This window comes from Talpa occidentalis, unplaced genomic scaffold (genome assembly GCF_014898055.3).
Source record: "Talpa occidentalis isolate TD23 unplaced genomic scaffold, MPIMG_talOcc4v2.1 talOcc4.4, whole genome shotgun sequence".
Taxonomy (NCBI): Eukaryota; Metazoa; Chordata; class Mammalia; order Eulipotyphla; family Talpidae; genus Talpa; species Talpa occidentalis.
This window is the reverse complement of record NW_023604295.1, coordinates 2,292,240-2,310,465: the sequence shown is the minus strand read 5'-3', so window position 1 is coordinate 2,310,465 and position 18,226 is coordinate 2,292,240. Positions and strand designations below refer to the sequence as shown.

General features: G+C 42.6%; 1 protein-coding gene across 1 annotated transcript in view; it reads right to left on the bottom strand.

Annotated features, from left to right (window-relative positions):
- The window catches only part of DSCAM (DS cell adhesion molecule), a 433,598-nt gene that overhangs the window by 349,768 nt on the left and 65,604 nt on the right, over window positions 1-18,226 (bottom strand). Inside the window, exon 2 of the mRNA XM_037524927.1 lies at window positions 1,306-1,623. Within this exon, the coding sequence (XP_037380824.1) occupies window positions 1,306-1,623 (318 nt within the window). The remainder of the gene's footprint in view (window positions 1-1,305; window positions 1,624-18,226) is intronic.

Below are 18,226 nucleotides of genomic sequence, written 5' to 3'. Positions count from 1 at the left end.
GGCTCTCCGGCCTTCTCTCCTGGCCTTACTTCTCTGCTCCTTTCACGCTCTTCTGTTCCATTCTTCTCGCTCTGGTGGCGTCCCCATGACGCCACCTTTATAAAGCCAGTTTCAGCCCAGGTGTACCCACTTACGCATGCCCACACCCTGCTCCAGGTGCCGCCATCAGGCATGCACTCAGGACCGCAGGGATCCATCATCCATCCTAACGGCGGGAGGGCAGGAAAGCCTGATACTTTACTTACCCTACACTGGGCTATCAAATTTTCATCTCTCTTGATTAAGAAGCAAACCTCTCCCTTCCTTGAAGTGCATTTTTGTGCAGAACTTGGAATTCACGAGCATGTCATGGAGACCCAAATATAGTTGGGGAAATGACTAGCTGGCAGGATGAATCAGCCTCGTGTTTGATTGCTGACATCAAAGAGATCATAGGCAGGAGTTCAGAAACATTTCCTATTTAGCTCATGTTGTGATATCTTCCAGCAGCACTGTCTCACCGGAGGCAGAAATTATCACAACGCGTCCCCAGCTACCTGCGCCTAAGACAACAGTCCGAGCCCAGGTGCCTTTGCCCCGCCGCCCCCTGGTGTCTGTCCACCGGAGTGTTTGAAAGACTAAAAAATAATAAAGCGCCGTTTGCTAAGTGGAGTCTGGCCGTGCGTTTGTTTTCAGGGCTTCACGAAACCTGTGTTGGACAAACTAACTTTTCGTGTCTGTGAATCTCCAGCTGTGTTCCCGGATTGACTTAAAGCAAGAGCAATTAAAATGTGCATGCAGAGTATGTCGGGAAGGACACAACCGGTCCAGGATTTACACGCAGACATGACAGCGACAGGTGACGATCCAAAGCGTTAAAGGGCCTTTTCTAGTCCACCAGGGGGGCGAGGGTGTCACGCGGATCCTGTTTCACTAGCCACACGCATGATGCGGTGCTTTCACTCCAGCTCCCTGTCCATCTTCCTCTCTCCCGCTCCTCCCCACCCCTCCACCGCTCACGGCCTGCCTCCAGGGCAGGTGCAGGGAGGTGGGTGGGAGCAGAGCAGGGAGCAGGCTGGTTGGGCCGCGGACGTGAAACGCTTACTCAGGCTCCATTACTCAAAACACGATACACGTGGGGCAGAGCGAAGCCCTCCCAGCTTGATGCCCCCCGTCATGGCTCAGTTCCCACAGTGCGAGGCCCTGCGAAGCCTCGTCCAGGCAGGGCCTGACTGGCCCAGAGCTCCCGGCTGAGGGCCTGGTCACTGCGTGTTGTCCCGCCCCTCCCAGCACCCCAGAGGGGCTGAGCCCCGGGGCGGTACTCACCAGCCTTGATGTGGACATCCTGACTTCTAATTTTCCCTGAAGGATTTTCAGCTGTGCAATAGTAAGTATTGTCATGGATTAAGGTACTAAAGCTCGAAGGAGGGAAGGGGAAGATCTGGAGAGTGCCGTTGAGGTGGACGTGGCGGATCCCGGGGACATCGTAGATCTCCTCGCCCGTCGCCAGGTACCATCTGAGAGACACAGGAGGGATGCCCGCCGCGGGGCAGGGCACCAGGGTCCCCGTGGTGCTCGCAAACACTACCTCTTGCAGAGATGCATTGACAAAGTAGAGGCTGGAGTGGAGGTCCTCGCTGAACACTGCAGAGAGAGAAGCAAGGCCGTGAGACGGTGCTCCGGGCGTGGCTCCCGTCAGCCTGGCTACGGCTGCGTCGCCCAGAACTGCTCAGGGCACTGCGGGCAGAGGCGGGACTGCTAGGGGGGCAACGGCATTGCCACTGCGCGTGCTGTACATGAGCCGCCGAGTTACCCTGGATTTTAACTGAGTCCCCACGCCGCGCCCATGCTCCGTTCCACTCCCGAGCACTGAGGCGCCCAGCGTGCAGGTGGTGTGGTTGGGATCCCGCCCATGCGTGCCCCGGAACGCAGACCTCGTGGGATCATGGCTCCTCTGCTGGGGTTTGCTGGAGCCTTAGCCCGACACAGGTGGGGCTCAGGCAGGAGAAGCTACCGGAACGGAGGTGGGAACCAGGGGGTAGGACCAGCGCTCTCAGGTGGCTATGCTGAGAACTGTTTTTAAGTGAAATTAGTCACCGTTTGTTTAAATTAAAATTGGAGATATTATGCAATGCATTTTAATAAACACAACTGCTTTCTGAAAATAGCGTCCAGTCAACAATGCCTTTTCCATTGACCACATGCAGTGACAGTGAACAGAACTTTGGCAAAGGTGCCCTCCGGGGCCCCCAGACTCACGGTCTCCGATTCAGGTTTTACATCCTCTCCCCCGCCCCCCGCCCACAGGCCCCGTGTCTGCACTCGCGCTGTGCTGGGGGGTGTGTGCATGAAATAGGCACCTGCTAGACTCAGCTGCATTCTCTTAATCCTTCTCTATGCACAGTCCCAAGCTTCTGCACAGACTTCACAAAATTAGTGGGTACACATTTTATATAAAATCTTCTAGTTTCACGATCTTGCCTACTTTTGATGCTTCTGTGTTATCTACCTCAAGTAAAAATTTGGCCTGTTGGCACACATTTGACCTTTCAATTCATTTCTTGAGCACTGATGGGGTCCTCGGTGACGAATATGGGGTTCAGATTGCACGTGGATAGGGGTATCATTCTGGGTTGTCATTTGTGTGAATAAATGAAACAACTTCTAAAATCCCAAAACAAGACCTAGACATGGCGGTCCACGCACGGTGTATCTCAACCCACCCCGGCACCACTGCAGCCCCCACGGAATCTCAGGGACCATATTAAACAGCGTGTTGGTCTGAGGCTGGGGAGGAGCATATGATGAGATTCCCGGCCTGCCTGAGCCCAGGGAGAAAGCGCCCATGGAGGCACCGTCAAAAAGCGATTAGGTTTGTGTAAGGTGATGGAGGGTGACGTGAGCTGGGGCCGGGTCAGCATCAAACCAGTGGTGAGACGTTCAGGGAACCCCTAAGCAGTCTTCAGCTTGCTTTAATGGGGGGCGAATAGGGGGGCTTTGATCACTAACTACAAGGCTTTCATTGTTCGGCCCATTCCCCGGGCCTCCATGCTGCGGTGTTTCACAAACTACACCGGTTTCACTCCACAGACAGTGGATGGGGAAGCGGGGATGCCTTTCCACGTACATGTTAGCTTCCTCGGAGGCCACCTTTATTCTGTGAAGGCAAGCCCTGGGAAGCAGTGGTCATGAGAGTTCACAACCTCCCGGCATCTTACCCAAACACCTGCCCACTTGCTGTGTCCACCTCTGTAGGGGCCACAAGTGTCCCCACTGGGGCTGGTATGGTCTGGGTGAAAACCACGGGTAAGAGATGTTGGAGAAAAATGCACCATGTGACAGGGACAGATTTTCTCAAAGAGAAGGCAGGAAGGGGTGACCCCCCAGAGTAGCTTTTGACGGGTTCCTCCGCAGACAGAACTAAAGACTCCTGCAATGCGCCCCAAGTCAGGATAAGAAACTACAGAAAGAGGTTGGTTCCGATCAGAAGCATGGTTAATAGTTCATCACTGTAGCTTTCATCTCAAATAAAGACGCTGATAATAGCACTGTGATTTTACATCGGAGCTTTCTAGGAAACTGACATCACCCCAAACATACTGTTAAGAATGAGGTAACTGTCACTCTTCAAGGCTAATTAATTCCACCCAGATTTCTTCTCCCCCACATTACTCTTCTTTCAACTCAATTGTGGATAATTCAAACTAAATAAAATTTGGTCATACTTGAATTTATTCTATTATATCATAAAAGTATCCTTGTGAAGAATAGCAAGTCTGAAAAATGTGAATGTAAATAAGAGATATTCCTTAATTAAATGCATAGTTCCCTATTATAATCCACATCCCAGAGCGGGTTTGTGGAATTATTTAAATGACTACAAGAAAAATGAAAAATAAATGTTTCATCCTAGTAGTTAGAGATGTCTCTTGCAGGGGTTACTGCCACTTCCCCTTCTATGTCTTTAAGATATTTCACATCAGTCTTGCTATTTCACACCACTGGGTTTAATAATGTAACATAAACTCATTCTCTAAGATACACATCATATGGCCAAAGGCAAAAAAAAAAAAAAACAAAAAAAAAAACCCAAACTATATTCCAACAGCTTTTGTTTCTTCCATCCAAGGGATCACCCATCTGCTTAAATAATCATATTCCATTTTATGGCGCGCTGTGTGCGCTTAAATACAGCCACGTGCCTCGCTCCAGTAAAGGCACAGGCGATCTCTGTGCACGATGTGTGTGTATGGAAGTTCCTTGAAATAATTGCAGTTTAGAAACAGAAAGCTAAACAAAACATTGGCAGAGCCTTGTGGGAAACACAAGGAATAAAATCCTGGGGTAAGAATAGAAGGGCGCTGAAGGCGGGGCCTGGGGGATTTTTGTTTCACTTGCAGACTTCTTCAGACTGCATGTTGTTACGACAGATGGTCCAAGCCAGACTCAGCAACAGACATAAAGAGGAATGTTATGCTAAAAAGAAAGATAAATCAACATTGCTTTCTTTAAAGTTCAAATATGGCAAGGGGAAAAGAAGACATGTGGGGGAAGGTTTGCAGGAAGCAATGACACAGCCTGTATTCACGCAGCAGTAATTATTGGGCACCTACTGTGTGCCACGCTGTGTGAGGCCCCAGGAATGCACAGGGGATGAATCCTTTTGGTCCAGGCTGCCACGATCATGTCAAGAGATCAGTGGCAAGTGTTTGTTGGCTGTCGTGACGGAAGTGTGCACACAATGCTGTGGAATACAAGTGACGCCTGCGGAGATGGGAAAGCTCTACAGAAGAGGAAGGGGAAGTAGACTCCAGAAGAGAGCATAGAATGTTAGACCAGCAAGTCATCATAGGCCAGAAAGAGGTGAGAATACCCTGGAAAATAGGCAGTGCACACATACACACACGGGTAAGCAAGGCACACACACGTACCTGCACACATATACTGAGTGCATGTGTGCACACATGTACATGTGCACATGTGTGTAGTTACACACATACAGCAATGCGCATGTGTTGCTGAGGCTGCCTATATTGGCGAGGCTGCCTGCGGTTCTATATGGCCATTTCCTCTGCATGTAGTATTTCCCTCCTCCTAAGAACCTGGCTTGGTGCTGAGGTCTGGCGACTATCTAGTGACCAAAGCTTGTACCTCCAGAAGTTTGTATTTCAGGAGTTTTCTATAAATTGAGATCACAGGTGCTGTCAAATGTCAAGCTGAAACTCATGTGCTTAATTCTGCAGGCAAAAAGTTATCACCTGAAGTATACATGGAAGAGAAGTAAATGTCCATGCTCACACAAAAAACTGTGCATAAATATCTAAACCAAGTGTGAAAACAACTCAAGTGTGTAGCAAGTGAAGAATGAATACACCAGGTCTGGTGTGGCCACACTATGGAGTCCTACGCAGCCACTCAGAGAGGTGAAGGACTGACATGCGCTGCCATCAGGGATGGCCCCGATATGATGGTGCAAAGTGAAGTGCCAGCCCCAGAGACCAGCCATGCAGGGACTACATTCCCATGAAGTGTCCAGAAGTGGGACCTGTAGAGACAAAAGTTAGATCAGCGGCTTCTGCTGCACTGGAGGAGGGGAGAGGGGCGCACCAGTGATGGCTAAAGGAGCAGAGCTTCTTTTCGAGGTGATTGAAAATGGTCTAAAATTGACTGTGGTGGAAGTTGTTAGAATCTGTGGATGGACTAAAAACTGCTGAATTGTACACATGGATGAATTCCATTGTATGTAAACTACATCTCAATGGCACTGCTTTAAAAACTTCTTTAAAAACTTAAAAAAAAAAAAGTTTTAACACAGAACAAGCAATTCCCCAGATTGCTGTTTTAGAGAGTAAAACTTGGGTTGATAAGGTGAGAAGATGGGAGGACAGAAGTCTGATTAGGTTGCTGTGTGGGTAGGCCTCCCCGTGGGGTGAGGACACGGGTGAGGTGAAGGAGGAAACATCTTATATGGCTGTGTCTGATATGATCCCATCAGAATTTCTGGACAGAGGGCTGGGAGTAGTGAGAGTAAGGAAAGGAAAAAGCCCATCTGGCCCAAACTTAATGAATTGTATGCCTGGCTGCGTGGCCACGCCACAGCTGGCGAACAAACAGACACACAGCTACACAGACACACAGGCCAGAGTTGGTGGGTAAAGGAAACAGTAGTGTCGGTTTTACCAAGTTTAAGTCAGGTGCTGACCTTGGCCCACCTGCTAAAAGTTGGAGTAGGGGTCCAAAACCTCAGAGAGAGTGTCCATATCAGGGAAGCTGAACCCCATCACTGGGCGATGCATACCAAAGAGCGCACGCAGACCAAGAAGAGAAAAAAGCCAGGGTGGGTGCTCAGGGGTAGCCAGTATATAAAAGGAGAGCAGAGGACACTTGAACAAGGACTTGCACAAAAATTCCTAATGAACGTCTATAAGAAGAAAAAGGCAACCCAGTGAAAAGTGAGCAATGGACTTGGACAATCACTTCGCAAGGGCTGATGGGCAAATGGCCAATAAGCACATGAGACAAATGCCGATGCCATTGGTCATCGAGAAAATAAAAGCTCAAGGGGCTACCACACCACTAGAATGACTAAAGCGGAAAGACTATATTGAGCACCTCAAAGTGTGGAATATCGGAGTCTCGTGCACTGCAGGTGTGGATGAATCCAACACGGAAAAGGTCTCACCAGTATTTACTAACGCGGAACATGTGCACGCTCTATGACTCAACAATGCAAGTCGTAGGTATTCATCCAACAGAAATGCATGCATATGCTCACTCACACACACGCAGACACGCGCACACACACTGAAATATTCATAGCAATGTTATTTGTGAAAGCTACATCGAATATCCATCAGTAGTAAAATGGGCAAATATACTGTGATATATTTGCATACTGAATCACTATACAACAGTAAAAATGAGCAATCAACAGTGAGAAGTTAAAGCCTTATGGCTCACTCCACAATAACGTTGAAGGAAAGCAGACTCAGTAAGAGGATAAACTGTATTATTTCATTTATATCCAATATGAAAGTAGGAAAAACTAACGTATGATGTGGAGAGCCAGGTCACTCACCAGGAAGCAGGGCACAAGGAATGGAAAGGTACAGGAGGGCCATCTGGTTGCTGGCGTTGTTCTTCTTTTTTTTTTTTAATATTAAATTTTATTTTTATATTCCCCCATACAATTGCAAATGCCCCATTCTGACCCCAATCCTTCCCCTCCCGCCCCCCACCCCCAAAAAGTGTCTCTGGTTCATAGTTTTTGTTGATTTTGATTTTCACTTTCTTATATTCATTTTCCTGGTCCCTTATTTAAGTTTCTAGATTCCTGCTATGAGTGAGACCATCCGGTATTTTTCTTTTTCTTTTTGGCTTATTTCGCTGAGCATGATCCCTTCCAGCGCCATCCATGTTGCTGCAAATTGCATGTGTTTATCTTTTTTGAATGCTGAGTAATATTCCATGGTATATATGTACCACATCTTCTTGATCCAGTCATCTATTTTTGGGCATTTGGGTTGTTTCCAAAGCTTAGCTATTGTAAACAGTGCTGCTATAAACATAGGGGTGCAGGTGTTCTTTGGAATGGATGTTTCTGTGTCCTTTGGGTAAATACCTAGGAGTGGAATTGCTGGATCATATGGAAGCTCTATGTTTAGTAGGTCCAGAAATCTCCACACAGCTCTCCATAGTGGCTGGACCAGTTTGCACTCCCACCAACAGTGCAGAAGAGTTCCTTTTTCTCCACATCCTCGCCAACATTTGTTGTTGCTAGTTTTTTTAATATGTGCCATTCTCACCGGTGTGAGATGGTATCTCATGGTAGTTTTGATTTGCATTTCCCTGATTACAAGTGATGTTGAACATTTTTTCATATGTCTGTTGGCCATTTGCATTTCCTCTTCAGAGAAGTTTCTTTTTAGCTCTTCTGCCCATTTTTTGACTGGATTATTTTCTTTGTTGTTGCTGAGTCTCATCAGCTCTTTGCAGATTTTTGTGATCAGTCCTTTATCATTAGTGTTGGGTGCAAAAATGTTCTCCCAGTTGGTGGGGTTTCTCTTTGTTTTTGTTATTGTCTCTTTTGCTGTGCAGAAGCTCTTTAATTTGATGTAGTCCCAGCTGTTTATCTTTGTCTTCACTATCACTGCTTTGGGTGATGTGTCTGTAAAGATGTCTTTGATGTGCAAATCCCGTAGTGTTTCGCCTATATTTCCTTCTATGTATTTTATGGTTTCAGGTCTTATGTCTAGTTCTTTAATCCATTTTGAGTTGATTTTTGTGTATGGTGTGAGGTAGTGGTCAAGCTTCATTCTTTTGCATGTAGCGACCCAGTTTTCCCAGCACCATTTATTGAACAAACTTTCTTTGCTCCAATGCATAGTCTTTGCTCCTTTGTCAAAGATTAGTTGACCATAAATCTGTGGGTTTATTTCTGGATTTTCTATTCGATTCCATTGGTCTGTATGTCTGTTCTTGTTCCAATACCATGCAGTTTTGATGATTATGGCTTTGTAGTATAGTTTGAAGTCTGGGAGTGTGATGCCTCCATTTCCTTCTTTTTTTTTCAGTAGAGCTTTGGTTATTCGGGGTTTTTGGTGATTCCATATGAATTTCATCAATAATTGTTCTATTTCTTTGAAGAATGCCATTGAGATTTTGATTGGAATAGCATTGAATCTGTATATTGCTTTTGGTAGGATGGCCATTTTAATAATGTTTATTCTTCCAATCCATGAGCAGGGGATGTCTTTCCATTTCTTTGTGTCTTCTTCTATTTCTTTTAACAGTGTTTTATAGTTTTCTTTGTATAGGTCCTTTACCTCTTTTGTTAGATTTATTCCCAAATATTTGATTTTTTTTGTTTCGATAATAAAAGGGGTGGTTTTTTTGATTTCTTCTTCTTCAGATTTATTGTTTGTGTATAGGAAGGCTACTGACTTTTGCGTGTTGATTTTGTATCCTGCCACTTTACTGAATTGATTGATGAGTTGAATTAGTTTTTCTGTGGAGATTTTGGGGTTCTCTATGTATATTATCATATCATCTGCAAATAGTGATAGTTTGACTTCTTCTTTTCCTATTTGGATTCCTTGGATGTCTTTCTCTTGTCTTATTGCTCTGGCTAGGACTTCCAGTATTATATTGAAAAGCAGTGGTGAGAGTGGACATCCTTGTCTTGTTCTAGATCTTAATGGAATTGCTTTCAGCTTTTCACCATTGAGAATGATACTGGCTGTTGGCTTGTCATAGATGGCCTTTATGATGTTGAGGTATGTTCCTTGTATCCCAAGAATTTCAAGGGCTTTTATCATGAATGGGTGTTGCACTTTGTCGAAAGCTTTCTCAGCATCTATTGATATTATCATATGGTTTTTATATTTCTTTTTGTTGATGTGTTGGATAACGTTGATTGATTTTCGGATGTTAAACCATCCTTGTGCCCCTGGAATGAATCCAACTTGGTCGTGGTGAATTATCTTATGGATACATTGTTGGATTCTGATAGCTAAAATTTTATTGAGGATTTTTGCATCAGTGTTCATTAGGGAGATTGGCCTATAGTTTTCCTTTTTTGTGTTGTCCTTATTCGGTTTTGGTATTAGTGTAATATTGGCTTCATAGAACGTGTTTGGTATTGTCCCTTCCTTCTCAATTTTTGGAAGAGTTTGTGAAGGATAGGCACTAATTCGTCTCTGAATGTTTGGTAGAATTCATTTGTAAATCCATCAGGTCCTGGGCTTTTGTTTTGGGGAGGTTTTGATTACCATTTCAATTTCGCTGCTTGTAATTGGTCTGTTTAGGTGTTCTATTTCTTCTTTATCTAGCTTTGGGTGATTGTAGAGTTGTAGGAATTTGTCCATCTCCTCTAGATTGTTGAACTTGTTTCCATATAACTGTTCATAGTAGTTACTGATTATTCTTTTGATTTCTGCTGTGTCCGTTGTGATTTCTCCTCTTTCATTTATGATCCTGTGTATTTGTGCTTTCTCCCTTTTTTCCTTTGTGAGCCTGGCTAGGGGTTTGTCTATTTTATTTATTTTTTCAAAGAACCAGCTCTTGGTTTCATTGATCTTTTGGATTTTTTTTTAGTTTCAATTTCATTTATTTCTGCTTTGGTTTTTATTATTTCTTTTCTTCTACTGGTTTTGGGGTTTTTTTGTTGTTCTTTTTCTAGATCTTTGAGCTTCGAGATTAGGTTGTTTCTTTGAGTTCTTTCTTGTTTTTTGATGTGAGCTTCTATTGCTATATATTTTCCTCTTATTACTGCTTTTGCTGCATCCCATACATTTAGGATATTGGTGTCCTCCTTGTCATTCAATTCAAAGAATTTTTTAATTTCTTCTTTGATCTCCTCGTTAGTCCAGTGGTCTTCCAGTAGTGTGGCTTTTAATCTCCATGAGGTAGGATAGTTCCTTGCCTTCTTTTTATGATTTATTTCTAGTTTGATGCCTTCGTGGTCAGAAAAGATGGTTGGTATGATTTCAATCTTGGTGTATCTGTTGATGTTTGTCTTGTGCCCCAGTATGTGATCGATCCTGGAGAATGATCCGTGTGCGCTTGAGAAAAATGTGTACTCCGTTTTTTTTGGGTTTAGTGTTCTATAGATGTCTGTTAAGCCCAAATGCTCTAGGTCCTTATTTAGAGCTTTAGTTTCTTTACTTATTTTTTGTCTTGTTGATCTATCCATTGTTGATAATGGTGTGTTGAAGTCTCCCACTGCGTATGTGTTTTCTCTGATGTCTGTTTTCAGAGAGGACAACAGTTGTCTGATATATTTTGGTGCTCTTTCGTTTGGTGAGTATATGTTAATGAGTGTTATTTCTTCTTGAAGTGTTGTCCCCTTAATCATAATGTAGTGACCATTGGGGTCTCTTTTTATTTTTTTGAGTTTGAAGTCTGTTTTATCTGATATAAGTATAGCTGTTCCTGCTTTCTTTTTTGGCCCATTTGCTTGTAGGATTGTTTTCCATCCTTTGACTTTGAGCCTATTTTTATCTTTTGTAGCTAAATGTGTTTCCTGGAGACAGCAAAAGGTTGGATTTTGTTTCTTAATCCAGGCTGCAACTCTGTGTCTTTTTATTGAAGAGTTTAGTCCATTTACATTTAGAGTTAATATTGATATGTTAGCATCTGTATTTGCCATTATGTTTGTCTTTCCTTTGATTTTATTTATTCTTTTAATAACTTTTTTTTTTTTTGGTCTTCTTTCGTTGTTATTCGTCCCTCTGAGGTTCTGGCTTTAGGATTCCTTGTAGTATTTTTTGGAGTGGGGGTTTATTCCTAATGAAATTCCGGAGTTTCTCTTTGTCTGGGAAGGTCCATATTCTTTCTTCATGGAGGAACGAGAGCTTTGCGGGATAGAGTATTCTTGGTTGGCATCTGTTTTCTTGGAGTCTGTTGACTATGTCCCTCCACTCTCTCCTTGCCCGTAGTGTTTCTTCAGAGAAGTCTGATGTCAGCCTGATTGGTTTTCCTTTGAATGTTATCTGTTTCTTCCCTCTTGTCAGCTTCATTATTTTTTCCTTGTCCTGGATTCTTGGGAGCTTTACTATTATGTGTCTTGCTGTGTTTTTCCTTTCGTCGTGGAAGTTTGGTGTTCTTCTTGCTTCTTGTATATCAATTTTCAGCTCCTTCTTCGCATTTGGGAAGTTCTCTTCAATTATCTCCTGGAATATTTTCTCTGTTCCTACATCTCTCTCCTCTCCTTCTGGAATTCCTATAACTCTTATATTTCCTTTCCTCATGGAGTCAGATAGTTCCCGAAGTCTTTCTTCATTCTTTTTCCTTCGTACTTCTCTTTCCTTTTCTGTTTTGGTTCTTTTTATTTCTGTGTCTTCAAGAGAACTTATTCGTTCTTCCATTTCATCTATTCTGCTTTCCTTGCTTTTCCCGGAGTTCTTTAGTTCCTCCATTAATTCTTTGATCTCCTGCATTTCTTTTACTTCCCTCTTTAGGGACTCAATTTCATTCTTCTGACCATTGTTTTCCCTCTTTAGGGACTCAATTTCCTCCTTCTGATCTATCACTTTTTTAATCATGGCAATATTAAATTCTCTTTCTGGAAGGCTCAGAAGTTCTTCCAAGTTGCTGTCGTTGCAATCTGGGGAGTGGTTTTCTTTTTGTGGTGTGCTTCTTTCCTGAGGAGTTGTTAGGTTGCGTGTGGTTCTTCTACTCCCTACTGTCTGTTTTCTAATTTGTCGTATGCGTTGGGACACTGTGTTGCTCGGACTGACTGACATCTTGGGTGAACTTCTCCGCTCCCCTCTGGCTCTTCCAGGAGCCATCTCTGTCTTCTGGGGGAGCTTTCTGCTGGTTTTAGGCAGTTTTTACTGAAGAAATGCCCCTGTTCTCAAATAGCGAAGCGGGATGCAGTCCCTGCGCCTCCGGTTTCAGGCACACTCTTCTGCGCCCCCGGTCTGCCCCGGACGTGGGTGCCTGCTCCCTCTGTGGGCTCAGACTGCTGGTTGGAAGGGGCCTGGCGTGGAATAACTTCCCGGCTGGCCACTGGGTCCTCCAGAAGCCTTCTGCCCTTTTCAAGCAGTCTTAAGAAATTTCCTGTTTTATGGGGTGTTAGTGACTTTTTTTTCCTGGTCGCTAGGTGGCGCCAGAGATCTCTCCTATTGTCCTTGGGGGGCTGTTTTTCGCCTCCCCCCACCCCGTGGGACAGGGAACAGAGCGGGAATGGTAGGGTACACCTCAACAGCTTTGGGGTGCTGTGTCTGCCTTGTGCCCCACCATCGTGGAGAACCCACGCCCCGAATTTTCGTGCCCCGGGTCTCAGTTCAAAGCCCTCAGGTCCAGGACGCGGGCTGTAGCCCAGTTCAGTGGCGCGGGAATGGCGCCTTTTGCACCGCTCCCGTGCCTGGGCGCCTGGTTCCTGCTCACTCAGGGAGGGACCTTCACCTCAGTGAGGACCTCCGCGCGTCTCCCCGCAAGCCTAGGTTGTCTCCCCGCAAGCCTAGGTCGCAGGCGCGGGGACCTGGGCAGCGGCGATCCGGGTCCGCGTTTTCTTTTCAAGCGCGCCGAGCGCGCCGCTCTCCGCGCAAGCTTACTGGCATCCCCGGGCTGTGTGCGCATCTCCCGGGGTCTTTGTTCTTCTCTAATGGCGCCCGGAGCGTTCGCTCACCACCACGGCGAATCCTGCAGGGTTCGCCTCAGCTCCCGTTCACGGGGTGTGGTGGCTGCAATAGTTCCTTTCCACTCACAGTCCTGCTTGCTGCGTCGTTTGTTCTTGTGGGTCGTTTTAGTTTGTTGTTTTCCTCCTCTCTGCCGGTCGGAGAGTGCCGCCTCTGTGGGCGGGGGAGGGGAGCAGGGTTCTGCGCTTCCCTCCCTTCTAGTCCTCTTTTATGGCCACTTTCTTCTTCGGGCAGTTTGCTGGAGTCACCCGTTTATCTTCCGTGTCCCACTTCTCACTGGGACCTGCCGCTTGGCGTTGTTCTTCTTAATCTGGGTTCTAGGCTCACTCATGTATTTAGATAATGAAAACGCATTGGGTTGTACAGTGCCACATGAACACTTTTGCATATGTATTACATACTTCAATTACAATGGAAAAGAGTTTAGAGAAAATGGAGGTAGACCCATTGAGAAGATAAACTAGAACTTATGAGGTCAACAGCACAAATCCTAGAAATAATGATGCCTTAGCAGCAAAAGAACAGCATTTTGGGAAGTCAACAGGCGTTTTCAAGAAAGTCAACTGCTTCAGAGAAGTCAGGTAACATAAAAACTAAACCCATCCATTAGATTTTCAAACTGGGTATATTCATTTTAAATGGAAATGGTACTGAGATCCAAAAACCTTTATTGATAATGAACACATGGGTGGGTGTGCTTCCTAAAACAGCTTCTACAAAGGTCTTCCAAAATGAAAAGGCATATAACTTAGTCTGAGCTAAATATTATCTCTAAAGCATAATCTTTACCTGATTTTTGAGACTCCAAAATGTTTTTATTTTTCACTAACTCCTTAGCAATCTTGTGCCAGCTTAAACAGACAATTTAAAAGTAGATAAGTGTATGGTCTCATAGGCATCTATGAAATAATTCCAAGCCAGATTATAAAGATATGTTATAGCAATTGCACATTTAACTCTAATATATTTCAATCACTTTGTCTGTTCGCCAGCACTGAAGCAATGGTGTGACTATCCTCATGAATAAGAATTGGATAAAACTTCACAGTGACATGGAGCTTAGAGATATGAAATTCTCTGTCCATGAAAACAAATCAGGAACTGGATTTATCCTCTGCCAGCTAACCATTCAGCCAGTGCCGAATGACAAGGCATGAAAGAAGGAAACAAACATAGTGGGTATACTAGTGTGCAGCTTACTGCTTGGAGTTTCCAGATCATTCCAAAAGATGGAAACCCAAAATAGAGCTTAATGAAATTTCTGAGCTGAAGCAACAAAGCATGAGACTTGAGGAGGCCAAAGCCACTAGATTTACAAAGAAGAGAGAAGGAAGTTGCATTAGAGGGAGCTCTAGAATGCTAAAGGGGTCCCCTGCAGTGAGCCCATAGCTGTGTTTATATTTGCATATGTATGAGGAAACTACTGATGCTAGATAAGAAATACTAGAGAGGAGTAACTAGAGAAGCCTGAAACTCACATGGGGAAGGAATGAGTTCATGTTCCAACAAGTCAAAAAGGAAAGAACACCTAATAAATGGGGTAAAAGACAGAGCACTCAAATTGTGTCACCACAGTAGTGAGGGACAAATTAATCCTAACAAAGCTTGAAATGATCCCAGAAGAATTAAACTGATTGCAAATAACTTAATTGCTCAATAAGCTTCAACACTAGTTAATAGAAAAAGAACAAAATTCAGTAATCAATAATGTAAAAATTACAATGTCCAGCATCCATTAAAAAATTGGACACAAGCAGGATAATATTAGCTATCGTCAGAAATAAGTCATTCAAAACAAACAGACACAGAAATGATGGATAATTGAACTAGCAATATGGACATTAAAACAACTACTACAATTGTTCCCCCAACATCTTCACGACTGTGTTGAAAAGCAAGAGAACACTGACGAGAGAGTTCTGGAGACAAATGAAAGTTGTAAGATGCTGAACAATATCATGTCACAAAATATGCATATAATTGGAGTTCCAGAAGAACAGACCCCAAAAATGAAGAATATCCAATTTTTTCAAAATTTAATGACTAGTCGAACCTCAAACATCCAATAAATTCAATGCTCATCAAAAAGAAACTGTAAGTCAATGATTCAGAGAATCTTAAGGACAACCAGATTCTTAAAAGTTCACATTACATACAGAAAAACAAAGATAAGAATGATGGCCGACTTCTCATCAGAAACCACATAAGCCAGAAGTTATGGGGAGAAAATTTTAAACAATTGTTTTAAAAAGAAAAAGGAAAAATACTGCCAATCTAAAATTTGTACCTAGGAAAAAAATTATAAAGGCAATAATGACTTTTCAAAAGCCAAAGTCTTCACAATTAGTAGGCTAGAAATACAAGAAATATTAAAAGAAGTCTTTTAGGCAGAAGGAAAATGATGTCAGAAGACATTTGTGACTTTACCAAAGATATGAAGAGAGCCAAATAGTGGTTAATATGAGGGTAAATATAAAAAAAAATTCCCTCTTTGAAAAAATAGCATCAAATGTCTAAAGTAAAATATTAATAGTGTGTCGTGGTGTTTATAGCATATAAAGAGAGGCTAAAGTGGATAAAAGTCCTAGAACGAAGGCAGATGGGGCAGGGAAATGCCAATTCGCTGTTGTAAATTTCTTCAATTTATTTGAAGTACTATGTTATTTGAAAGCAGAACATGTTAATTAAAAATGTGTATTGTAAACTCTAAAGCAACCATTTAAAGATTAAAACAAAAAGCAAAATAAAATTTAGATATTAATCCATTATTGTAGATAAAATTGGCTATTTTCAATAATCAAAAAAGTGACAAGAAAAGAAATAATAAAAAGAACAGAGACTATATAGAACAAACAGGGAGCAAACTGGACGATGTTATTTTTAAATCTAACAAAACTGATGTTCACATTAAATATAAATGGCTTAGATACTCTAAAAGGCAGAAATTATCAGAGTGAATGAAAGTTCAAGTCCTGTCAATATGTTAGCCAGGAGAAATCCATTTTAAATATTTTTTTAACCAGATAGAATAAAAGCACAAGTTTAGAAAACTATGATAAGACTACATAAGAGAGAGCTGGAGTGATTCTATTAATATCAAAGTAGATTTAAGAATAAGGAATATTACTGGAGTGCAATGGTTATTCCCTAATGACAAAGTGGTCAATTCATAAAGAAGACCTAGCAATCCTAGTAATTGATGTACCTAATAAAGTAACTTCAAAGTGCAAAGTAAAACTGTTTGAATTAAAATGAAAAATATTAAATCCAAAAAGAGAACAGATAATTGGACTTCTTTATTTTTTCAGTGCTGCCAGAGGGTGATAGATCAATATTTTTGGTTGAGACTCAATCTACCTTCTTGCATATTTCATGTTAATCAATTGTGTGTGGAAAACAGCCTCATGCCTAGGGTTCAAAGGGTGCAGCCACTACAGTCTCCTTGGCATGTTGGATCCAAACCTCTTCCTATCTATCTTCCTACCCTGGCCTGCACAGGTTCTGCACCCTTTGTGGGAGATTTCACCATCCCTTGCCCAACTCATTACTATTCATTCTTTGAATCTCAGTTTATACATCAGTTTGTTAGGGATCGACTCCTGGTCTTTTGCTTTCCAGACCAGACCTCGCATCTGATCTCTGGGGGCCCTGTATCATTGTCTGACAGCTCTAACCACAGTGGCCTGGCTGTGCCCACTGATATCACATGCAGAGGAAGACACTTATGTGGATGAGTCAAGGCCACCTCATTCCTACACTGACTGGGACATCACAGACATCTTCAAATTTTTATTGGATGAATAAATAACTATTCAAAAATATATAATGTTTTTATATTATACTCAAAAGATTTCTTTCAGGGACCTATATTTAATCTGTATCTCATATACATCAGGTATTATAACAATATAAATTCCATTATAAGATGTCAAGGGACAAGAATGAGTGGTTGAGAGAAAGAATCCCCAAGATGTTATAAAAATCCATTTATGAGCTTTTAGATACTATGTGAAAGAATGTTCTTTTTGTTCAATATTTGTACTGATTTGCAACAAGGAAAAAAGGTTCAATTTTGCTATGTGTTTTACAAACCTCTTGAGAAAAAAATATAAGAAAAATATTAGTGCTTTCCTCAGAAAATGTCTAAGTATTGTTTGTAATATCCTTCTACAGAATTACCCCCTATGTGTAGAGGGAATTCGTTTTAGAGATACAGGCTCTCTGTCCCAATGGATGGATGAAAGTCACTTGCATTAATATTGCTGGGGGTTAAATGCATGTTTCAGAGAAGAACACAGACTCTGTAATGAATATTATGTATAGAGCTTGTTATGTTTCAGATTTAAATTTTAAGTGCAAACATTTCAAAAGGTATGAAAGTGGTTAATGATTTGGAAGGATCAGAAACACTCTGGGAATTACGATCACAAGTGATAAAGCACATGAATAAGCCAAAATGATATAAATGACTCCTTAGGATTTAGGGGCATAAAAATTGAGAAACAAAAACAGAACAAATTAATGAAAAATAGGGATCATTACAGGCTCATTTAAAGAATTATAAATTAAGAAAATCAGTAGAAAAGTTTTGCTACCGTCATAGGAATGTTGACAGAATTGTTTCCTACAGATTGAGAGGTAACAGCTTGGAGAGTGGGAAAACATTCCCCAAAAAACACAGCAACATGACTAGACACAAACAAAACAGCTCAGCAACAGTGAGACTATCAAAGGAAGGAGCAGAGTGATAGGAACTGACACCTGCTAAACCACCTACCTCAGGACGGAAGCACAAAATGAACAATAACCACATGGCAAGGGTATCTTGTCCAGGAACGCAAACACAAGTCCTTAAACACACCTTCAGCACCAGTGTTCCGTGAAAGCACCAGAGTGGAATGAGCACAGACAGATTCTTTTTAATTTCATTGACCGAGATAATGTTCAGCATCCGCTTATTTTTCTAGAACTTCACCACGCTCAGGGACACCCAATTTTCCATGTTGCTCTGCCCTGGGACGTCCATAAGTCTGAAATCTCTTGCGGAGCCTTGCCTTATGGCATGATATAATTTCCAGTTGTGCATCCTTAAAGAGCAACATGAC